Source organism: Neovison vison, chromosome 11 (genome assembly GCF_020171115.1).
Source record: "Neovison vison isolate M4711 chromosome 11, ASM_NN_V1, whole genome shotgun sequence".
NCBI lineage: Eukaryota > Metazoa > Chordata > Mammalia > Carnivora > Mustelidae > Neogale > Neogale vison.
The window spans coordinates 135,080,839-135,105,817 of record NC_058101.1 but is presented as its reverse complement, the minus strand read 5'-3'; the positions used below and the strand labels follow the sequence as shown (position 1 = coordinate 135,105,817).

The 24,979-nt window shown below is 42.9% G+C and overlaps 1 protein-coding gene across 1 annotated transcript; it reads right to left on the bottom strand.

The window, feature by feature from the left end:
- Window positions 1–483: 483 nt before the first annotated feature.
- On the bottom strand, window positions 484–2,021 carry LOC122919074 (putative tripartite motif-containing protein 75). Its single transcript, XM_044267842.1, has one exon. It carries the CDS (start codon window positions 1,947–1,949, stop codon window positions 564–566), a length of 1,386 nt encoding a protein of 461 aa, XP_044123777.1. The 5' UTR covers window positions 1,950–2,021; the 3' UTR covers window positions 484–563.
- Between the last annotated feature and the right edge of the window lie 22,958 nt (window positions 2,022–24,979).

Genomic DNA, 24,979 nt, shown 5'->3' with positions numbered 1-24,979 from the left:
TGACTTTATGTGGACACCAGGATGGCTACCAATCGAAAAATGGCCTGAAAGAAGGGAGAATAATGACTAGCTAGGGGTCTTTTGGTGGTTTAGAGGAGGTATGGAGGGGGTGGTAAAAGGTTCTCTGCAGTGGAACCTTGCTTCGTTAGAATCATCCCACCAAGCCCATGAAGGGACACCTAGTCTGTCCTAACAGCTTATCCAGGTGTGGGGGCAGAGGGTGAAGCCAGAGAGGTGAGGCTTAAAAGACATTAGCTTCAGGGGCACCTGGGTGGCTCAGCCAGTTGAGCCTGACTCTTGGTTTTGGCTCAGGTCAGTCTCGGGGTCATGGAACCAAGCCTCCACTACCCTCCACGCCCCACCTTGGGCTTTGAGTTCCGCGGGGAGTCTGCTTAGGGATTCTCTCTCTGTGTCCCTCCCCCCTACTAAGTTTCTCTCTAAAATAAATTTTTTTAAAAAGACATCAGCTTCAAACATCAAAAATGAACTCAGACTCTTTATTACAAGCATTTTCTATTAACATAGGAAGAAAATGGACCACATAGAATGCTTTACAAGGTGGTTCAGGATTCATCTTTGACTATACTTACTGAGAGTGATTCTGAAGAAGGTCTAATAGAGAAATAAGGGATAAGTTTTTCTGTAAAAACTTCACTGAATGTATATAAATGTGATCTACTACTCATATTGTAAAATGAAACTTCTCCTAACTCATAATCCAGAAAAATGCCAATCTGTCTTAGGTTTCCTGAATCCTCTGGGCCAAATGTACTAGTCCAGAACTGAATTTGCCAGCAGCCGTTGTTTGGGGTTGGGGAAAGAAGACCATTTCTGGGGAAGGATTCCTTACACATACCTAAGGACCATTCCCCTGTGCCTCTTACTTCTACCTGCCAAAAACGCCTGCCAGCATCAAATCCCTCACAACTCAGGACAGCTGGGTAAGAAGTAAACATTCCGGGATTGCTAACATGACTTGGTCTCATTATTTGAGATGTTGCAGTTTTCCTGTCTTGTGAGATAAGAAGAGTGTGGTGAGCAGTTTCGGGATCTAGGGTCAAATCTACCTGAAATGTGCTGATCATTTTCTGCAGGCCAAAATACTGTGGGGGGAGACTGCATACTTCCTTCTTTAATTTATATGAAAAGGCCACTGGGGGTTGTAGGCATTCATATGTGTTGTGGATACTTTCAATACCCATCAGTAAATCTAGGTCTGTCTGCAAACACTTCTCTATTATTTCACTAAGGAGAATCCTTAGTGTGGAGTGGTGGTCTGACATTTGGTTTTTGCTTTCAATTATTTTTTCTTGAACATGATTCTCTTCAATTAGTAACCTAATATGGACTGCACCCTGCTCCTTTCCCAAGAAATGCTTAAATTGTTCAAAATCAGCATGCAGTTTATGTTTTCGATTTTCCACCGTCTGTCTCAACTCAAGTAAATTTGAGACTTGCATTTCTAATCCCTTTTCAGTGTCTTCAACCTGCTTCTTCAAGGGCTCGATGTAGCTTTTGAGCTTCTTCCTGTGGTCAGCCGCAGCTTGCTCGATGGATGTCAGGGGGTGGCCCAGGTGGCCGGAGGAGACCTTGCACCGGGGACACAGCAGCTCCAGGTCCTTCTCACAGAACAGGGTCAGAGGCTGACCGTGCTGCTCACACAGGGCTTTCCCTTCCTGCAGTCTCCTCTTGCTCCTCCTGGCGGGAAGCTGCTGGACCAAATCGGTCACATGACCTAACTGCACGTTCCTCTTAAAGGTCCTGTCAGGACAGTGGTGGAAGCAGACGGGACAGGGGAGGATGTCCTGTAGGTCTTCCCAGCGCTGGTGGATGCAGGAGCTACAGAAATTGTGCCCACAGTCAGTGGTCACTGGGTCTCTCAGGTAATCCAGGCAGATGGGGCAGCTGGCCTCGGCTTGGAGCTCAGCCAGGGACGCTGCAAAGGGCATTGTGCAGGGAGGGGTCTGTCTGAGGAAACTCCCTTCACAAAGGCCTGGATCTGGGGCACCTGGATGGCTCAGAGGGTTAAACCTCTGTCTTCAGCTCTGTTTATGATCTCAGGTTCTGGGATTGAGTCCTGTATCAGCCTCTCTGCTCGGTAGGGAGCCTGCTTTCCCCCCTTCTCTCTGCCTGCCTCTCTGCCTACTTGTGATTTTTGTCTGTCAATTAAATAAATAAAATCTTAAAAAAAAAAAAAAAAAAGAAAGAAAGAAAAGAAAAGAAAGGCCTGGATCTCTGGGAGCTGGAAAAATTAAGCAGCTGATGACTCTTCAGTCTTCTCTCTATTCCTTCCAAAGCTGCCAGTGGTAGGTTTCCTGGATCTGCAGGAAACTGGCCACTCAAGCCTGTCTCTGCTCCTTTCCCTTCAGCTCTGCGGCAGCTGCCAGGAGTTATAGCCCCAATCAGTCTCTGCTCTCTGGCACTTTTGTAACCTTTCTTCAATGGCCGGAAATTGAAGCTTCCTTTGTATGTAAGCTTCCTTCCTTTTTCCTTTCTCTTCTTAGGAAAGAGTCACAACTCCAGGCGGGAACAGAAATCAATGATGTAGTTAGCAAAATCCAGATGTGAGCAACTGAGACAATTCACCAGTTTCTTCTAGAAAATAACAGGAAGGAAAAAATACATATGAAAGACATAAAGAGGATATATTTCATTGACAACATTTTACCAGGTTCATTGACAATATATTCAAATACATTTTTAAAAAGATAATTGTCGGGACACCTGGGTGGCTCAGTTGGTTAAGCCACTGCCCTAGGCTCGGGTCATGATTCCAGGGTCCTGGGATCGAGTCCCACATCGGGCTCCTTGCTCAGCGGGAGCCTACTTCTCCATCTGCCTCTGCCTGCCACTCTGTCTGCCTGTACTCACTCTGACAAATAAACAAATAAAATCTTTAAAAAAAAAAAAAAAAGATAATTGTCGTTATTTTGGTCAGTGGATATTTGACGATTTCTTAAAAAGGGTAATGTGATTTGGTTAATGAAGAGACTCTATACTTGGAAACAGTATAATATTTACATATAAGCCCTATGATATCTAGGATTTGTTTCACAGTCTGAGGGGTAGGAAGAGTCGGGGTATAATTTGCTGCGTGTGTACATGAGATATTGTTGGCCAAATTGTGTCCCCCCCACAATCATGTTTAAACCTTAACTCCCAGTACGTCAGACTGTGACCCTATTTTTCAAAAAAAGGTTTTTTTTAAAGTTTATTTATTTTTAATTAATCTCTACACCCAGTGTGGGTCTCGAACTAATGACCCTCAGATCAAGAGTCACACATTCTTCTGAGCCAGCCAGGCACCCCTGTGACCCTCTTTTGTGGTAAGGCCTATAAAGTGATAATCAAGTTAACATGAAGCTGTTCAGGTGAGGCCTAATGCAGTATGACTGTTGTCCTTGTAAGAGAAGGAGATATAGGCATGGGCAGGCATGTAGGAAAGGCCATGTGAGAACACAGAGGTAGGAGGCCATCTGTAAACCCAGAAGGCCTCAGGACACACCAAACCTACTGACACCTTGATCTTCAACTTCCAGCCTTCAGAATTGTGACAGAACACATTTTTGTTGTTTAAGTCAGGTGGAGTGTGGTATTTGATTATGACAGCCCCAGGAAACTATACATGGGACATCTGTTTTATAAGCTTAGCATGTTCTATATAAAAACATTTTTAAAAAGGCTAACCATTTTTTTCAGGGTGTTACTGCCCTCTGCCAGCCAAGCCAGCTTCTGTCTTCCTTCTTTGAGCCATAACCCTTCTCTCCCTCTGTCTCAAAGTGTCAGATCCCCTCTGTCTCTGTGTCCTAGGGAAACTTAAGAGATGAAAGCAGACTTAAAATACAGGATAAAAATATAGTTAAATTTGGCAAGGTAGATATCTAATTTAAAAAAAAAGAACCCTACTGCTGATTATTTTAGGTGGCAATAATGGTATTAGACATCTTTATTAAACAAAAAACAAACCTTGGGCGCCTGGGTGGCTCAGTGAGTTAAGCCACTGCCTTCAGCTAAGGTCATGATCTCAAGGTCCTGGGATCGGACTCTCTGCTCAGCAGGGAGCCTGCTTCCTCCTCTCTCTCTGCCTGCCTCTCTGCCTGCTTGTGCTCTCTCTGTCAAATAAATAAAATCAAATCTTAAAAAAACAAAAAAAAACCTGGGGCACCTGGGTGGCTCAGTAGGTTAAATCTCTGCCTTCGGCTCAGGTCATGATCTCAGGGTCCTGGGATCCAGTCCCGCATCGGGCTCTCTGCTCAACAGGGAGCCTGCTTCCCTTCCTCTCTCTCTGCCTGCCTCTCTGCCTACTTGTGATCTCTGTCAAATAAGTAAAATCTTTTAAAAAAACAACAACAACAACAAACCTTTTAGGGATGACTGTTTGGCTCAGTCAGTAGAGTATAAGACTCGGGGTCATGAATTCAAGTCTCACGTTGAGCATGGAGCCTATTTAAAAAACAATAATAAACTTTAAAAGATTATATGTATCTTCTAGGTAGACATACAAATAGTCAACAGACACATGAAAAAATGTTCTATATCACTCAGCATCAGAAAAGTACAAATTAAAACCACAATGAGATACCACCTCACTCACTTTGCCACAGAATGGCAAAAATTGAACAAGTCAAGAAATGAGAGATGTTAGCGAGGATGCAGAGAAAGGGGAACCCTCCTACACTGTTGGTGGGAATGCGAGCTGGTACAGCCACTCTGGAAGATAGTATGGAAGTTCCTCAAAAAGTTGAAAATAGAGCTCCCCTATGACCTAGTAGTTTCACAACTGGGTATTTACACCAAAGATACAAATGTAGTGATCCGGGCGCCTGGGTGGCTCAGTGGGTTAAGCTGCTGCCTTCGGCTCAGGTCATGATCTCAGGGTCCTGGAATCGAGTCCCGCATCGGGCTCTCTGCTCTGCAGGGAGCCTGCTTCCTCCTCTCTCTCTCTCTCTGCCTGCCTCTCTGCCTACTTGTGATCTCTCTCTGTCAAATAAATAAATAAAATCTTTAAAAAAAAAAAAATGTAGTGATCCAAAGGGGCACCTGCATGCCAGTGTTTATAGCAGCAATGTCCACAATAGCCAAACTATGGCAAGAGCCCAGATGTCCATCAACAGATGAATGGATAAAGAAGATGTGTACATACAACAGAATATACAACAGAATACTACTCAGAATACAACAACAGAATATATACAGAGGGGTGTGTGTGTGTGTGTGTGTGTACGCATACACAACACACTACTACTCAGCCAATCAAAGAAAAAAAATGAAATCTAGCCATTTGCAGAACCATGGATGGAACTAGAGGATGTTATGCTAAGTGAAATAAGTCAGTCAGAGAAAGACAACTATCAAATGATCTCATTCGTATGTGGAAACTGAAGAAAAAAACCAGAAGATCATAAAGGAAGAGAGGGAAAAATGTAATAATATAAAATCAGAGAGGGACAAACAGTAAGAGACTATTAAGCATAGGAAACAAACTGGAGGGGAGTGGGGTGGAAGGATGGGGTAACTGGGTCATGGACATTAAAGAGAGCACATGATGTAATGAGCACTGGGTATTATATAAGACCGATGAATCACTGACCTTTACATCTGAAACCAACAATACATATGTTCATTGAATTTAAATAAAAATAAATATATATTTAGGGCACCTGGGTGGCTCAGTTGGTGAAGCAGCTGTCTTCAGCTCAGGTCATGATCCCAAGGTCCCCGGATTGAGTCCCACATCAGACTCCCTGCCCAGTAGGGAGCCTGCTTCCTCCTCTCTCTCTCTGCCTCTCTACTTGTGATCTCTGTCACATAAATAAATAAAACCTTTTAAAAAAAGGTAACTTCTACTACCTACCTCCCTTGAGCTTTCCTTCCATCTCAAAGTCCTCTGGTCCCTCCAGACCTATTCTCTGTGATCCACACTTGCTCACAGTCTCTTTCCATACCAAATCCCCCACCTTCCCTATCCCCACTCCTCTGCTGGTTTTAAATAATAAGAATTTGGTGTGACACTGAATTCCAGTGTCTGTAAGTCTCTTCCTTACTTGGACTGCTTCGTGATAGATTTCCTGATTATTCTCAACACTGTTCTCAAAATTAGATCAATATTGGATAAAATCACGTTAAAGTCCCTAAACTTTAGGACTAACACCTAAAGTCTTGCTTTATCACCAAAACAAATTCCATGGCTGATCACAACATAAAAAGAAATTGTATGTGTGTCTATATGAAAATATCAACAAATATCTAACTGGTCTTCAGTTAAGTAATCACAAATCTATAAAACTGTGACCAAAGTTCGCCAAGCAGGTCCTCACACAGAAACCCCTGGGACGTTCCCACACCTCCCTCAGGTGTGGTCCAAGTGAGCAGCTGATGTTGGGTCCCACACAAACCCACAGCTGCAGCCCTTCCCTACCCCTACTGCCTCCTTCTCTGAGCTCACTACATCATCCACCCTGCTGCCTACAAGAATCTTTTGCGAATGAATGCAACGGAGACGGCTGACCTCTCTGAAACCTCCCAGACCAGACCAAGTGGGTCAGGTCAGCTCCCGATTTACCGCCCTCAACCACGGTGGAGAGGTGCCTGCACGGGTCACCCCAGCCCCCCATCCGACGCTTGGTCGACCCTCGCCTTTGCTCCCGCTCTGCTGCGCCCTTCATTCTGGTCCCTTCCCTGAATCCCCACTCACCCGTGGCCTAAGACGCGCTCAGCAGCTCACGCTCGGCTCAGGTCTTGGCTCTGCGCTGGATGGGGAGCTGCTCTGAGTTCTTAAGGCCTCAAGGGCGCTTGACTCCACCCACCCGGAACCACAGGCCCCTCCCTTCTTCGCAGACACCCTGGTCTTCTCTGTTCCAGGTGGGAATACACCACCCGGCCCACGTTCTCTGTTTACTATTACATTCAGAATCCGACCCGTTTGGTTTTATACTCTTGTAAGGAGTTTCCTTTCCCTTGTCCCATTGGACAGACTCTGGATGCAATCATCCTCAGGATGCAGGCTCCTGATACTTCCCGTCGTCCTCTCTGATTGCATCTTCTGGGCGCAGGCTAGATTTGATCATCCTTTGTTCCCACCTCCTTCCACTCTGCACTTAACCTCCTCTCTAATTCCATCAGTGAACTGGTTTTCCGGCTCCAGCGAATGCTTTGGAAAGTCCTCCTCTTGTTTTTCTCAATTAGTGAGAGACATAACTTGTTGAGCAGTCTTGGCCTATTCTTTCTCAGCCTATTTTAGTATCTCCCACCCTTTGTTTATTCATTTTTAGAGATTTATTTATTTATTTACTTGACACAGAGAGAGAGTGAGCACAGGGAGGGGGGACGGCAGAGGGAGAGGGAGAAGCAGGCTCCCCGCTTAGCAGGGAGCCAGATGCGGGACTTGATCCCAGATCCTCCAGATCATAACCTGAGCCAAAGGCTGACTTAACGGAATGAGCCACCCAGGTTCCCCATCTTCAGTCCTTTAAAGGAGATGTTTCCAGAAACTGTCCTTGTGTCTGCTTTCTAATTCATAAACTCATTCTGTAATTCTTTTTTTTTTTTTTCTAGATTTTATTTATTTATTTATTTATTTGACAGAGAGAGATCACAAGCAGGCAGAGAGGCAGGCAGAGAGAGAGAGAGAGAGGAGGAAGCAGGCTCCCTGCTGAGCAGAGAGCCCGATGTGGGACTCGATCCTAGGACCCTGAGATCATGACCTGAGCCGAAGGCAGCGGCTTAACCCACTGAGCCACCCAGGCGCCCTCATTCTGTAATTCTCAACTTCCACAGGCTCACAAGTTTCACAGGCAGACAAGCTCTCAGTGGCGTCTTCTTCCTTTTTGCTCATTCAGGAGGTGGGGGTCTTTTAGGGGATTTGATGAATCTTCCCAAATAGTCTATACATAATAAAAGCAAATGTTTATATGCTTTATATGTGTTTTTGTACAGAACATTTCTCTGTGTATCTCCAAGTGGGAGCAACCTGTATATTCAATAGCTGTTTTTCTTTTGTTTTTACCCTGTATTAGCACATATACTTTTTTTTTTTTTTTTAATATTTTATTTGACAGAGACACAGGGAAAGAGGGAACACAAGCAGCAGGTTGTGGGAGAGGGAGAAACAGGCTTCCTGCCGAGCAGGGAGCCTGATGTGGGGCTCTATGCCAGGACTCTGGGATCATGACCTGAGCTGAAGGCAGACACTTAATGACTGAGCCACCCAGGCGCCCCCACATATACTTCATTTTTATTTTAAAAAATATTTACTTAAGAAATCTCTACACCCAACTTAGGGCTCGAACTTATGACCCCGAGATCAAGAGTTGCATGCTCTTCCGATTGAGCTGCCCAGATACCCCACACATGTACTTCATTTTAAAATGTGTTGGCAAAGGGACGTCTGGGTGGCTCAGTTGGTTAAGCCGCTGCCTTCAGCTCAGGTCATGATCCTGGGTTCCTGGGATCGAGTCCCGCATCAGGCTTCTTGCTCGGCAGGGAACCTGCTTCCTCCTCTCTCTCTTCCTCCCTCTCTGCCTGCCTGTGCGTACTCTCTTTCTCTGACAAATAAATAAAAATCTTAAAAAAAAAAATGTGTTGGCATCTTTAAGAAAAAGCCTCAGTGGGAAATATAAACATGAATATTTTCTGAAGAATCCTCTCCCTCCCCCTCTTCCTAACATAAAAGAAGCTTGAATTTTGTGCTGAGGGGCTGAGGGAGATGGTTCTTTGGAACAGTAGTCTGCCATTGGCTTGGTTTGCTTTGCTTTTCCTGCTTCTCTACAAGCTTGGACTCCGTTACAAATTTAGCAAGCCAGCTTATGGCCAGCAGACCTGTCTCAGGGATTCTTTTTTTTTTTTTTTTTTTTTTTAAAGATTGTATTTATTTATTTGACAGAGAGAGATCACAAGTAGGCAGAGAGGCAGGCAGAGAGAGAGAGGAGGAAACAGGCTCCCTGCCGAGCTGGATGTGGGGCTGAATCCCAGGACTCTGGGATCGTGACCTGAGCCCAAGGCAGAGGCTTAAACCCACTGAGCCACCCAGGTGCCCCTGTCTCAGGGATTCTTCAGGGAAGTCCCTAGCAACTATCAGGACAATTTGTTCCAGGGGCTTCTTCTTTTATTTGATTTCTTTCACTGGCTACCCCTGCACCAGGCTTTTGAGGCAAGAATTCAACAAACGTCTCTGAGTCCACAGACCCAAAAGTAGGGTAAGTCATTCCTACATGCACAACTAGGAACTCCCTTCCCCTGTATTAGGGCTTTTCCTTTGGGAGAAGCCACTTTGCTTGCTTTTGTACCCCATACCCTGTTGGAGAGGGGAATTCTTGTTAGAATTTTACCTGATTTCTTTATGAACCAGTTCATTTGCATTTGGTTTGTTTGTTGTTGCAGATTTTGGTATATTGGTATATTAGTATATTTTGATATATTGGACAAGACTTGCACTATTAGATGTGTTTTGTAAAAGGGAGATATTTGGAACTTGGGCTTTTGGTTATCTGTACAAACATGAGTGACTCTTAGCTTTCTTCCTCCTATTTGGTTGCCTCCAACCAAATAGGTTTGGCTCTCTCAGCTTGTCTAGAAAGCCATTGAGATCTGTTGATGAGGAATGAATATTCACAGAGGTACTCTGGCCTTCATTTTGTTTGTTGCTGCAGCTTTTGATATCTTTGGACAAAACCAGCCATGTGCTAATTGGAAAATGGGAAATGACTAATTGATGGATCCATAAATTATAATACTATCTTGCAATTAGATTTGTTTTTGAAAAACAGATATTTGGAAATTGGGTCTTTAATGTCCTATCCACAAATATTAGTGAAACAAAGGCTAGTTTTATTTACATCCTGTTTGTGTGTATGTGTTCATATGTGCTGTAAATGTGAGATATTTCCTCTACCACCAGATGGTATCACTCAACATTAATTTAGAAAGGAGCTCTATTTAATTGGTTTAAAGTCAAGCACTTATAAAAACTGGGCATTTTAGGGGCACCTGGGTGGCTCAGTGGGTTAAAGCCTCTGCCTTTGGCTCAAGTCATGATCTCAGGGTCCTGCGATAGAGTCCCACATTTCTGCTCTCTGCTCAGTGTGGAAACTGCTTCCTCCTCTCTCTCTCTGCCTGCCTCTCTGCCTGCTTGTGATCTCTCTCTGTGTCAAATACATAAATAAAATCTTAAAAAAAAAAAACAACAATAACAAACTGGGCATTTTAAAACTCAGAAAGACAGAAAGTGACCAAATGTTTTCCTTTTTTTAAGATTTTATTTATAACCAAATGTTTTTCAGATTCACATAATTTGGGAAAATGTTTGGTAAACTAAAATTCAAAGGTGTTCGTTTAATTAAAATAGATGTGTCTTTAGGTTATCAACATTAAATATAAAACTTTTATTCTACCAAGGTTTACTAAATGTCAAACAGGCTCATGTTGTCTTTGTTGCAATTTGTCAGTAAAAATGACTTAAAAATGGTGGTTAATTTTTTGTCTACAAAGTTTTCATGGATGATTGTTAAGAGCAAAAATGTTAAATAAATTTAAAAGGTTTACAGGTAAAACTTTAAATAGCTTCAAATTTAAATTTAAAACTTTAAATAGGGACCCCTGGGTGGCTCAGTTGGTTAAGCAGCTGCCTTCGGCTCAGGTCATGATCCCAGCGTCCTGGGATCGAGTCCCACATGGGGCTCGTTGCTCAGCAGGGAGCCTGCTTCTCCCTCTGCCTCTGCCTGCCTCTCTGCCTGCCTCTCTGTCTGCCTGTGCTCGTTCTCTCTCCCTCTCTCTCTGACAAATAAATAAATAAAATCTTAAAAAAATAAAATAAAATAAAACTTTAAATAGTTTTGGTAACCTGAAACTTTGAGATTTTGCCAGGTTAAATTGTAAATTGAACTGAATTCACTGGATATTTAAGTCTTTTTTTAACAAGATAAAATACTGAAACATGCACCACTGAATGTAGATTTATCTGCTTTTGGCTTCTTATTATAGAGAAACAAAAGATAAGTCTGGGTCTGCTAGTAAACATGTTTTATGCTTTATTGAAAGTTATACTATGGGGCGCCTGGGTGGCTCAGTGGGTTAAGCCGCTGCCTTCGGCTCAGGTCATGATCTCAGGGTCCTGGGATCGAGTCCCGCATCGGGCTCTCTGCTCAGCAGGGAGCCTGCTTCCTCCTCCTTCTCTCTCTACCTGCCTCTCTGCCTACTTGTAATCTCTCTCTGTCAAATAAATAAATAAATAAAATCTTTAAAAAAAAAAAAGAAAGTTATACTATGAAAACACATTTCTAGAAATTATGAAATATATCCATAAATTTGCCAATTCTTTTTTTTTTAATTTATTTAATTTATTTATTTGACAGACAGAGATCACAAGTAGGCAGAGAGGCAGGCAGAGAGAGAGAGAGGAGGAAGCAGGCTCCCAGCCGAGCAGAGAGCTGGATGTGGGCCTGGATCCCAGGACTCTGGGATTGTGACCTGAGCCGAAGGCAGAGGCTTAAACTCACTGAGCCACCCAGGCGCCCCAAATTTGCCAATTCTAAATTTACCAGAATTCTAAAGAATTCTAGTGTAGTAGTTCACAGTAGTTACTACTTAGCTTTCACTGGAGACTAGGATTTTAAAAGTTAAAATTCTAGTAAATGTAGACTCCAACTCCCTCCCCTTCCCACTCTTCCTAACACGAAAGAAGCTCCAATTTCATGCTGGGAGAGACGGTTCTTTGGGACAATAGTCTGCCATCTCCTAGAATTGCTGGCTTTTCAAATAAAGTCACTTTTCCCTGCCCTAGCATCATGCTTCTCGACTTTCTGGCCTGTCATGTGATGTGAGCGCAGGGAGCTTGGACTCGGTGACATGATTACATTTTACTGAATTAGTAACCATGTTATATGCCCTTTACAAGTGTTTTATTTTTCAAAAGACAGAAAGGCAGGCAGAGAGAGAGGGGGGAGCAGGTACCGAGCAGAGCGCAGGGCTCAATGCGATGATGACCTGAGCTGAAGGCAGAAGCATAACCCACTGAGCCACCCAGGTGCCCCTACAAATGTTTTATTTAAGTATCTATTGAATCTCTGTAGCCTCTTCAATTCATGAAGCAGTGATTGCCATTATCTTCAATATATAGAATTGGGAAATGAGCTTACAATGGGTAACTTATGCAAAGTCCAATATGATTGAGATCTTATAGAACAGGAAGAGACACTGGATGCGGACATACAGAGATAAAGCCATGCAGGGACAAACGGAAAAGCAGGCCATTTGCAAGCCAAAGAGAGAAGCCTCAGAAAGAACCAAACCTGTAATACCTTGATTTGGATTTCTAGCCTCTACAACTGTGAAAATAAATGTCTGCTGTTTAAATAGCTCAGTTATGGTATTTTGTTTGGCTGCCCTTGATCAATACAAGTATTGTCACTCTTGAATACTGCTTAGCTGGTGTGATATGGTATCACAGTTGTAGTGTGTGCAATTTAAAATGACAATCTCCTGATTACTGATAAACTTCCTCATCTTTTTATGTATTTATGGGCTGTTTATGATTTCTCTGCTGTAATGCACCTTCAGTAATACACCCATTTTTATGTTAGGCTTTGCTTAGCTCTGGCTGCTATAACAAAATACCATGTACCAGTGGCTTGAACATTTATTTCTTACAGTTCTGGAGGCTACCAATCTGAGATTGGGGGCCAACATGTTCTGCTTTTTTTTTTTTTTTTTTAAGATTTTATTTATTTATTTGAGAGAGAGATCACAAGTAGGCAGAGAGGCAGGCAGAAAGAAGGAGGAAGCAGGCTCCCCGCCAAGCAGACAGCCCGATGCGGGGCTTGATCCCGGGACCCTGAGATCATGCATGTTCTGGTTTTAATGAGGGCTCTCTTCCTGGCTTGAGGATGGCTTCTTTCTCACTCTCAGCTTGGATGGCCTTTCCAGGTGCCAGATCCTGGGGAAACAGATTTCTCTTTTTTATAGGAGCCCTAATCCCATTTTAAGGTCTTCACCATCATGACCTCATCCTAATTAACTCAACCTAATTAACTTCCAAAGGCCCAACCTCCAAATGCCATCATATTCCAAGTAAGGGCTCAACATATGAATTTTGGGGAGAAACAAATATTCGATCTACAACAGGCTTTCTTTTTCTTATAGACTAATAATAAGTTTTTGTATGTCCTAGAAATGAATCTTTAATTATATACAATGCTGATATCATCTGATTTTTGTAGCTTCCCTTTTTACTTTTTATGTATCTATGAAAAAAAAATTCGGGGCGCCTGGGTGGCTCAGTGGGTTAAGCCGCTGCCTTCGGCTCAGGTCATGATCTCAGGGTCCTGGGATCGAGTCCCACGTCGGGCTCTCTGCTCAGCAGGGGGCCTGCTTCCCTTCCCCTCTCTCTGCCTGCCTCTCTGCCTACTGTGATCTCTCTCTGTCAAATAAATAAATAAAATCTTAAAAAAAAAAAACACACAAACATTTTAAAAAAAAAAATTCAATTTGATAGAATGTGTCAATTCCTTCCCTTAGAAATTACATTTCTTTCATTGATTCTATTTTTCCCAGTCAGATTTTTTTTTTTTTTTAAGATTTTATTTTATTTATTTGAGAGAGAGAGACAGTGAGAGAGAGAATGAGCGAGGAGAAGGTCAGAGAGCGAAGCTGACTCCCCATGGAGCTGGGAGCCTGATGTGGGACTCGATCCCGGGACTCCAGGATCACGCCCTGAGCCGGAGGCAGTCATTTAACCAACTGCGCCACCCAGGCGTCCCTCCCAGTCAGATTTAAAGAGATATTCTCCTTCCTCAGTGAGATGACTCTGCCCTCACCCCAACCTCAGTCTATGTGGGATACATCTGACTTGGGCCCAGTGCTGTTACATTGAGAAAACTGGAACATTTTGGCTTTATGTATGTTTGGTGAGACCAAACACATCAGGAAACAATTACCATTGAAAAGATAGTTTATTATTTACAGTGCTCAAGAATGGAGGTCATGCCACATCATGCAGGGTCATGCGGGAATTACCAGTCTGTCAACGGGCAATAGAAAAGCATGCATAAGCCTTTATTGGGGTTTTCAAAGGAATGAATGGTTGAGGCACCTGAACAAATTTAGGCTTGGTACATTCTGATGGGGATGATTATTTGTCTGGTGACTGGGGGTGACTTAGGGGAGAGCGTTCTTAACTTCAAAAGCCCGGAATAGTAGGGGCGGTTGGCTGTAGTTGGTTTACATATCAAAGCTATAGCCACAGGCTATTTGTTTGCTCATTCTAGGGATTAGCTAACCAAAGCGGAGGCAGTCCCTTCCTGGATTTACATACACACACACAATGAAATATTTTTAAGTCACTAAAAAAAAAAAAAAAAGGAATCTTATCATTTGTGACAACATGGATGAAACTTGAGGGCATGTCTGAAATAAATCAGACAGAAAAAGACAAATACTGTATGATGTCATTTGTATGTGAAATCTTAAAAAAAAACCCAAACTCCTAGAAAAAGAGATCAGATTTGTAGTGGGGGGGCGGTGAGGGGGGAAGCCCATCAAACGGTACAAACTTTCAAATATAAGATACCTGAGTACTGGAGATGAAATGTACATCATAAGGACTGTGTAGTCAACACTGCTGCATGAAATATTTGTAGTTCAGAGAGTTGATTCTGAGAGTTCTCATCACAAGAAAAACATTGTTTAAATTCTTTTTTGTTGTGTTTATGTTGCAGGATTGCAGGGTTCTTGTCTCCCACAGTCGAAGACTGAATCTCATGGGCACTAAAGGGTGAAGTGAAGTGAAAATTTATAAAGGGAAAGTGAGAACAGAAAGGAAAGAAATGGCTCTCTAGAGTGAAAGGGGTCCCGAATGGGTTGCCACTGAAGGTTTTTAGGATGGTCTTTTATTGAAAACTTGACCAGGCAATTTGTGAGCTTGAGATTCTTGTACCTTCTTGGTTTGAGGAAGAACTATTGATGACGCCCTTAATGACTGACTTCTTTGAGGTTTGGTCATTTTCTGTGATTGAACTGTAGCTGCCAGAGACAAACACTCTAACCGGGGCCTGCCGGGTGGTCTGGTCTATTCCCTTATCTCTTGTTCACTCTGGCTTAGTGCTTTCACCTGCCAGGAAAAGTTTCAGAGCCTCCAGAGTGGCCCCCTACCTCTCCTACCTATACCTTAATCCTTTCCTTTCTCATTTATGATGAGGGAACAGAAGGCAAGCTGAGGACAAAGCAGAAGCTGACACCCCACAAACCACCCCCTCCATGGATATATATGACATTCCTCAGGTGCTTCTGGCTATCCTAGAGTTAAGGAGAGAAAAAACAAAGAGTTAACGTCCAGAGATCACAATCCTGCAAGACCTGAGTCTCCCTCAGTTTACAAATGTTTTAGCAATCTATAAGAACAAAGCATTCCTATCAATAACCTAGCTTCCAGAAAGAAATGTAGTTACAATTAAATGTCCTTATAACCTGTAGCCTATTGACAGATACTGGAAGCAGGCAGAAGGTAAGGTTCCTCCAGGAAGCTCCCAAATATCTTAATGTTAAAGTCTTGCTAGAGGGGAAAAACAACCTTAACTTGATAATGGCCAGGCCTCCGATATCTTGAAGGTCCTCTTTAACATATGAAAATCCTTTTGAAACCTCCCTTTTCCTAATCTTCCACCGACTGCCCCCCCCCAGCCCCTCTCTCTGGCCACGGTCCCTCCCTCTGTTTTAATAAACCACCATTTTGCACCGAAGACATTGGAAGAATTCTTTTTGGTGTCAGCTCCGGACCCCACCTATTTTCCAAAACCACATCAATTTATAGGAGATGGTAGATATTAACTAAACTGACTGTGGTAATCAGTTCACAGTATATGTAAATCAAGTCATTATGCTGTATGCCTTAAACTTACGCAGACTGTGAGTCAATTAAATGTCAAAAACTGGGGAAAAACATGATTAATAAAATTACTAGAGAAATTAACTACAGTTTAATAAAACGAGCTCTCAACAAAATAAGATAAATTCTCAAAACTGTTTTACTCTATGCTTACCTAAAATAACAGTTATGGGGGCGCCTGGGTGGCTCAGTGGGTTAAGCCGCTGCCTTCGGCTCAGGTCATGATCTCAGGGTCCTGGGATCGAGTCCCGCATCGGGCTCTCTGCTCAGCAGGGAGCCTGCTTCCCTCTCTCTCTCTCTGCCTGCCTCTCCGTCTACTTGTGATTTCTCTCTGTCAAGTAAATAAATAAAATCTTTAAAAAAAAAAAAAGTTATGGGTGGCTCAGTGGGTTGGGCCGCTGCCTTTGGCTCGGGTCGTGATCTCGGGGTTCTGGGATCAAGTCCCGCATCGGGCTCTCTGCTCGGCGGGGAGCCTGCTTCCCTCTCTCTCTCTCTATCTCTCTCTGCCAGCCTCTCCATCTACTTGTGATTTCTCTCTGTCAAATAAATAAATAAAATCTTAAAAAAAAAAAAGTTATGAATAGCAAAACAATACACATATCTATTCTGTAGTTTAAGACGACATAATTAAAATGATAGGTTAATACAATGTATACAATACAGGTTGGCCATTTTGCGAGTTAATCACTGGGTATTATGTATGAAATATGATACAAGTAAACCAAATACTAAAATGTATGCCATTTTCATTTTTTTAAAAGAATTTATTTTTAAAATATTTATTTATTTGAGAGAGAGAGAGAAAGCAGGAGCAGGGGGAGAGGCAGAAGCAGACTCCCCTCTGAGCAAGAAGCCCACCTGGATCCCAGGACTCTGGGATCATGACCTGCGCAGGAAGTTGCTTGACTGACTGGACCACCCAGGTGCCTCAAAATGTATGCCATTAAAAAAAAAAAAAAAGTACATTTCAGGAGAAAAACAGTATTATAATTTTTATTTTGCTCCAATTTTACAAATTTTGCTGGGGTGTAAGCCTCATACCTGTGAGTTGGTTGGGAAGATTAGTCACCCAAACTCTGTAAATGTCCTAGTTATTAAGTTTAGCTGCCCAGTTCCAGCTTGGTTAGCTGTGTGAAAAGAGAATTTTTTGTCAGCCTTTTTTGGAGGATCCCAGCCAGCACCACCATATTACTGACTGAACGTCCACTCCACAAACACCCTCCTACCCTCCTCATTTCCTTCTGGGTGAGGTGAGTTTTTTTTGTTGTTTGTTTTGTTTTGTTTTAAGATTTTATTTATTTATTTGACAGAGAGAGACACAGCGAGAGAGGGAACACAAGAAGGGGAAGTGGGAGAGGGAGAAGCAGGCTTCCCACTGGTCAGGGAGCCCGATGTGGGGCTTGATCCCAGGACTTTGGGATCATGACCTGAGCCGAAGGCAGATACTTAATGACTGAGCCACCCAGGTGCCCCAATGAGGTGAGTTTTGAAATAATGGTCCAAACACTTCCACAAATTCAGTTCCTCCTGATTCCCATTTCTGCAACAACACAGAAGGTTGAAGGTTGAAGACTTCTGTCTAAATAAAGCTCTTCTATTGTCAAACATGGACTTTCAAGACTCTTATGAAACTGGTGTATTTACAGGACACATGTAGATATATAGCATTAGGTAAAGTCATAAAACATGTTTTTTGGTGTTGATAAAACAGGAATGGTAAATAAAACATGCTCAATTTGAAGTCTTTACTTTTAGAACTGCAAAATTGTGGGATGTCTGTGTGACTCAGCTGGTTAGTATCTGCCTTTGGCTCAGGTCATGATCCTAGGGTGCTGGGATCGAGTCCTGCATCGGGCCTCCTGCTCAGTTAGGGAGTCTGCAGCTCCCCCTGCTTGTGCTCATTCTCTCTGGCATATAAATAAATTAAATCTTAAAAAAAAAAAAAAGGAACCAAAAAATTGCAATTTCTAGTTGACTCCCCTTCATTTCCATGAAACAACACAAATTCTGTATTATCATTAGTTACTGATATAGAAGGACAAAAGGTAACTCTCTTGCTATTGAAAATATACTGTAACTCTTAAAATTGTGTTATCCAAAACTTAACAGAGATTATACACTATCGTAAGGACATTTCATATTATAGAAAAAAAATATATAATAATACACAGGGTTCCAAGGAGTTCACTCCTCGTCTGTGATTTTTACTGGTAGTAAGAGAACTTGAAGTGAGTCCAACAGAGATGTAAGGCCAAAGTGTCTCTATGAAAGTACCAGTGAAGATTTAATTATAAGATGTATTACTCATATTATAAAATTAAGTCTCGGGGCACCTGGGTGGCTCAGTGGGTTAAAGCCTCTGCCTTTTGGCTCAGGTCATGATCCCAGGGTCCTGTGATCCAGCCCTGCATTGGGTTCTCTGCTCGGCGGGGAGCCTACTTCCTCCTCTTTTTGCCTGCCTCGCTGCCTACTTGTGATCTCTGTCTGTTAAATAAATAAAATCTTTTTAAAAATTAATTAATTAATTAATTAAATCTCTCCCAACTCATAATTCAGAAAATGCCAATTCATACGCTTTGGACTGCACTCCATGACCCACTTGAATGCTGAGTTTGCTAGTAGTAGCCTTTTGGTATTTGGTAGGGCGAAAAGCATTTCTGGGGGAAGAGTCTGCACAAACCTATGGAAAATGCCTCTTTCTGACTACTGGCATCAATCCTTCCAAAACTCAGTAAAGGGGAGTAAAAAAGTAAATGTCCTGGGATTATATGGGAAGTTTGCATCTTTCCATATCTTATACTTGTTTGTTTTCAGATGAAATAAGTTTGGGGTGGGCAGTTTTCGGATCTAGAGTTAAATCCACCTTAATATGCTGATAATATTTTGCAGGACAAAAATCTTTCTTTAATTAATAAAAAAGACTCCTTTTTTTAGGAGCTTTAGGGGCTTTTTAGGTTTTTATATCTGTTATGCATATATTCAATACTTATCAGTAAATCTAAGTCTGCCTGTATACACTTCTTTGCTATCTCACATAGCAGTTTTTTTTTTGGATAGAAATATGATCTGAAATATGCCCTTGGTTTTCAATTTGTTTGTTTGTTTGTTTTAAAGATTTTATTTGTTTATTTCACAGAGAGATCACAAGTAGGCAGAGAGGCAGGCAGAGAGAGAGGAGGAAGCAGGCTCCCCGTTGAGCAGAGAGCTGGATGTGGGGCTCCATCCCAGGACCCCAGGATCATGACCTGAGCCGCAAGGCAGAAGCTTTAACCCACTGAGCCACCCAGGCACCCCTTCAATTTGTTTTTGTTCAAAATCCTTCTTTTCCATCAAAAATAAATTTTATAAAAGAGGATCCTGTTCCTCTTCCAGTAAATGCTGAAGTTCTCCATATTCAGAGTGCAATTCCCCCCTCTACTTTTTCCCCTTCCACCTTAATTCAAGTAATTTTGAGGCTTCGATCTAACACCCTCAGCATTTCCCACCTGCTTCTTGAGAGACTTGCTGTATCCTCTGAACTGCCTTTTGGGACCAGCTGCAATTTGCTCAATGGGCCTCACGGGGTGATCCTAGAGGTTAGAGGAGACCCCGCCCTGGGGAAACAATAAATAGTTCCAGGTCCTTCTTACAGAATGGGCCAGAATCTGTGCTTCTCACACAGGGGTTTTGTTAGCGGAAACTGGGTTTGCCTCTTGGTGGGTGTTGGGCCCAAAGACACTAACAAGCCAAAGAATAGGAAAAGAAAAGGTTTTCCTTGCACCAAGTGAAAGAGAGCACCAGGGACATTTCCAGAAGCAGTGTCTCCCTCAACAACAAGATTAAGGAAGTTTTAAACTAGGGGTGCATGCGTATTCATGAAAAGGGTTGGCAAAGGGGCGCCTGGGTGGCTCAGTGGGTTAAGCCACTGCCTTCGGCTCAGGTCATGATCTCAGGGTCCTGGGATCGAGGCCCGCATCGGGCTCTCTGCTCAGCAGGGAGCCTGCTTCCTCCTCCTTCTCTCTCAACCTGCCTCTCTGCCTACTTGTAATCTCTCTCTGTCAAATAAATAAATAAAATCTTTAAAAAAAAAAAAAGGGGGGGGCTGGCAAAGGAGAGTTCAGTGTAAAATTGGGGCAAAAGTCATCCTAAACTGACAGAGGCCAGGTCCTTGTACACAAGGGCCAGCAAGGGTCATCGTCATCAGTTCTCCACTCCAGTTAGTCTGGAATTTGAGTGTTCAAAGGGGTTTAAATCCTGCAGAAATGACTCACGAAAGTGTATTAGGTAAATCTTTACTTTTGAAACTGCACTGGAAATTTTATCATAGCTTATTGTGTCTGATAATGTTTAGGCTATTTCCTGACCTGGTAGAGACTGGTCATTTTTGCATTTTCTCTGTTCCCTTCAAATCCTTAACTACTGAGGTTTTTGCATTTTTTTTTGTAATCCCAGTGCCTCGTAAGAAATTCTGCAAAAAGGGTGCTAGAGCCAGTCAGGCCTAGATCATAAAATGGCTGGAGGCCTAAAATGTCTTCTTAAGTCAGGAGAACTATGTCTCTTTATTTCTTTGTCCAGGGACCCCTAACTTTCTGCTTACAAGTTTCTTTTCCTGTCTTCCTTCTGTTCCTCATGGTGGGAAGAGGCTTACAGTGCCATTCAGGAGACAAAACTGGCGTTCTTCTTTAAGTCCCTGTCAGGGGAGTTGGTGGAGGCAGCTAGAACAGGGGAAAATGTCATCTAGATCTTCCCAGCACTGGAGAAAGCAGGAGCCACAGAAATTGTACCTGCAGTGGAGGGTCACTGGGTCTCTCTAGAGGGTAATTCAGGCAGATGGGGCAGCTGGCCTCAGCTTGGAGCCATTATACAGGAAGGATTTCTTTCTGAGGTTTCTGTATTAAGAAGGGATTGATTTCACAATCTATATGAATCAAAGCATCCATCATGCTGTATGCCTTAAACGTACACAGTGATGTGTGTCAATTATTTCTCAGTAACACTGGAAAACATTTCTAAAAGGTCGGGAGAGGGAGTGCTGATTCTCTAGGGGCTAAGGAAAAATGAGAAGCTGGTGAATCCTCAGTTTTCTCCTTTTAGAAATCAGTACATAGGAGGCTACAGTCCCTTAAGTTTGGCTCAGTCTCTTTTCCTTTATTTCCAGAGGAATCTTCCAAGAAGAGCCACAGATCTCCACGTAATTACTGAACTTCCTATATTCACTGGCCCAGATGAATTGAAGGTCACTATAGAGTCTTCTCAGTCAGAAAAGAACCCAAATTACTAGTGCTATGTTGTTCCTAGGGACAAGATATCCCCCTCCCACTTTTAAAAAAAGATTTACTTATTTGAAAGAGAGAGAGAAAGAGAACGCTGAGGTTGGGGGGGGGTTGGGTCAGAGACGAGGAAGAGAGAAATTTCAACAGACTCTGGGTTGAGTGCAGAGCCCTACTCAGGGCTTAATCTTACAACCCTGAGACGGAGACCTGAGCTGAAACGAAGAGTCAATCACTCAGCTGACTGTGCCACCCAAGTGCGCCAGCCCAAGATATTCTCCTTTTATTTTAATTTTATTTTTTAAAGATTTTAATTATTTAATTGACACACAGAGAGGGAGAGCGAGAGAGAGCAAGAGCACAGGCAGGAGGAGTGGCAGAGGGAGAGGGAGAAGCAGGCTCCCTGCTGAGCAGGGAACCCCATGCAGGGTTCCATCCCAGGACCTAGGGATCATGACCCAAGCCGAAGGCAGAGGCTTAACCCACTGAGCCACCCAAGTGCCCCAATATTCCCCTTTTAAAAAGATGCCCAGTGGGGCACCTGGGTGGCTCAGTGGGTTAAGCCTCTGCCTTCAGCTCAGGTCATGATCTCAGGGTCTGGGATCGAGACCCAGATTGGGCTCCCTGCTTGGTGGGGAGTCTGCTTCCCCCTCTCCCTCTGCCTGCTGTTCTGCCTACTTGTGTTCTCCATCTCTCTATCAAATAAATACATAAAATCTTAAAAATAAGATAAAAAGATGCCCAGTGAAGAATTTATTCTTCCTTTTTGACGTGAACAGCACTTCATGTTGGTCAAATAATAAGACAAGTTGCTACCAAAGATATATTCCACTAATATTTAAATTAAGATAGAAGGGGGACATCCGGGTAGCCCAGATGGTTGAGCATCCGACTCTTGGTTTTGGCTTGGGTTGTATGATCTCAGGGTCATCCAACCCCGAGTCGGGCTCAACTCAGTGCAGAGTCTGCTTAAGATTCTCTTTCTCCCTCTCCTGCTTTGCCCCTCCCCTGCTCGTGCTCTCTCTCTCTAAAATAAATACATGTTTTTAAAAATATTTTATTTAGGGGCACCTGGGTGGCTCAGTGGATTAAGCTGCTGCCTTCGGCTCAGGTCATGATCTCAGTGTCCTGGGATCGAGCCCCGCATCAGGCTCTTTGCTCAGCGGGGAGCCTGCTTCTCTCTCTCTCTCTCTCTCTCTCTCTGCCTGCCTCTCTGCCTACTTGTGATCTCTCTCTCCATCAAATAAATAATAAATAAAATAAAATCTTAAAAAAATATTTTATTTATTTGTATGAGATAGAGAAAGCATGAGACTGAGAGCATGAGCAGGGGGAGAGAGGGAGAGGGGGAAGGAGACTCCCTTGCTGAGGAGAGATCTTAATGTGGGACTCCATCCCATGACCCAGAGATCATGACCTGAGCCAAAATCAAGAGTCAGACACTTAAATGACTAAACCACTCAGGTGCCCCAATAAATACATCTTAAAATACAAATAAAATAAAGGTAGAAGACGATTACCATTTTGCAACCCCAAATTTATTAGTGGGTCTGGGCAATGACCAGCATACTATTAGCATCACAAAGAGTGAGGGAAAAAAACAAGCATATTAGACCTCCTGAAGAGAGCAGGCAATAGAGTGAAAGATTTTCCTTTAATTAGGAACAAAAATGCCTGCACCCCAAAATACCACTTTGAAACTTCTTTAAAAATAAAATGGTGGGGTGGAGGCACCAGGAGGGTACAGTTGGTTTATCATCCCACTGTTGGCTTTGGCTCATGTTGTGATCTCAGGGTTGTGACATTGAGTCCCAGGGCAGCTCTGTGCTCAGCAAGGAATCTGCTTCAGATTCTTTCTCTCCCTCTAAAGCCTCTCATGCTTGCTCTTTCTCTCCTATAAATACATCTTTAAAAAAAAATTAAAATAGTCTTCTGAGGGGTGCCTGGGTGGCTCAGTCATTAAGTGTCTGCCTTGGGTTCGGGTTGAGCCCTGCCTCGGGTTCCCTGCTCTGCAGGAAGTCTGCTTCTCCCTCTTCCACTCCCCCTGCCTGCTGTGTCTCTCTCTGTCAAATAAGTTAAATCTTGAAATTTAAAAAAAGGTCTTCTGAATGTCATGAAAACAATTCATGAGTGAAAAGTTTTCCATAGTGACTTTGTGTGCACTCGTCACTTCCCTAGAATCTGGACAGTACTGGGAGCAGCTTCTTGTGCACACCTTCCAAATAACCTGTGCATATGAGAGTATGTATTGAATGAATGTGTGTATGTATTTAAGAAATGGGAGTATTCCGTATGTTCTGTAAATTTTTCTTTGAATATTTTATCTGAGAGATTGTCCATGTCCTCACATATAGTTCATTCTATTTTAAAATGTGTTGCAAACTTGGGTAAATGTCTACATGGGAAATATAAATGTAATGAATGTTTTTTGGAAAGCCTGTAGGCTGTCCTTTCCTCTCCATTATTATTTTCCCATTATGTTTCCTTCAATTTGTTAGCTAAAAATACCTTCCATTTACTCAATGGATTATATTTAAAGGATACTGAAAGATATGAATCAACAGCCAAATGAAGCAAAACACAGGACAAGACTCCAAAGCGTTCCTGTCCTTATGGAGTCTGGGGCCCAGCATGGTGGCACAAAGGAACTCTACTTCACCAATCTGGAAGCTCTCCAACTCCCCTCCTTTTTTGCTCCTCCCACTCCCTCTCCCCCATCTCCTCCTTCTTTTTAAAAAGTTTTTTTTTTAAATTTATTTGAAAGAGAAAGAGCACACACCTGAGAGACAACACAAACAAGAAAGCACAAATGAGGGAATGGGGGGTGGGGGAGAGAAGCAGGCTCCTCGCTGCGCAGGGAGCCTGACACAGGGCTTGATCCCAGGACCCTGGGATCATGACCTGAGACAAAGGCAGATGCTTAACTGACTGAGCCAGCCAGGAGCCCCTTTTTTGTTTTTTTTACGGAGGTTTCATTACTTAAACATGGCTGATTAAATCATTGGTCATCGGAGACTCATTTCACCCTCAAGTAGTCTCTCTCCCCTCTCTGGAAATCAGGGTGGGACCAGAAGTTCCAATCTTCCATTCTTGGTTATTTCTCTTGGCAGCCATGTCCCCCAAATCCCCTAAAGGGGGCTGCGGTGGTTGAAAGGGGCTTGTTATAACAAAACACCTATTTGACCTTCCTACAGTGAAGGAACTGAGGACAGGAAAATTATTACAAAAAGATGCTCCCATTACTCTTAGCAGCCATGAAATTACAAAGGTTTTGGGGGGTGTGAGCCGGAAACCATGGGCAAAGACCAAATATGTATGAGAAATTTATTTGGGTCGTCTGAATGATGACCTCATAACAGTAGATTATTCTCCTGAGAATCCAGCCCTATAATTTCAATTAAAAAGTGATACATTAATTTTTTGATTTCTTCTGCAAATATTAGCCTCTTAGTTATAAGAGTTAAGAGGCATCTTAATTACTGATTGTTCACCCTTGAAGATTTTATCCTCAAGTTGGCCAAATGACTCACCTTAAAAGACACTTCAAGGAGAGACCTGGGTGAGCCTCAGTTGGTGGGGCGTAATCTATAGAGTGGGACAGACCCACCCAAACATTCACTGAGATGCAAATTGATCCAAACAGGATTGTCCTTTCAAGGCTAACCACCCCCTCACCTTCAACAACCTGTAATCCTACACCAGGTGAAATGGTAGTGGTGCCAAGCTCACTCCTTCACGGTCTGCAAGGAGGATGGGATGTTGAAGATTTAAAAAACTAGCCTGCAGTATGGTTTGGCCTTACTTTGGCTCTCCAGTTTCTCACAGGAATAAAAATATTAATAACCCAAGTTACATC

Bases quoted from the DNA above. Each gene is read 5' to 3' on its own strand.
- LOC122919074 (XM_044267842.1), bottom strand. From the start codon at position 1,949: ATGCCCTTTGCAGCGTCCCTGGCTGAGCTCCAAGCCGAGGCCAGCTGC.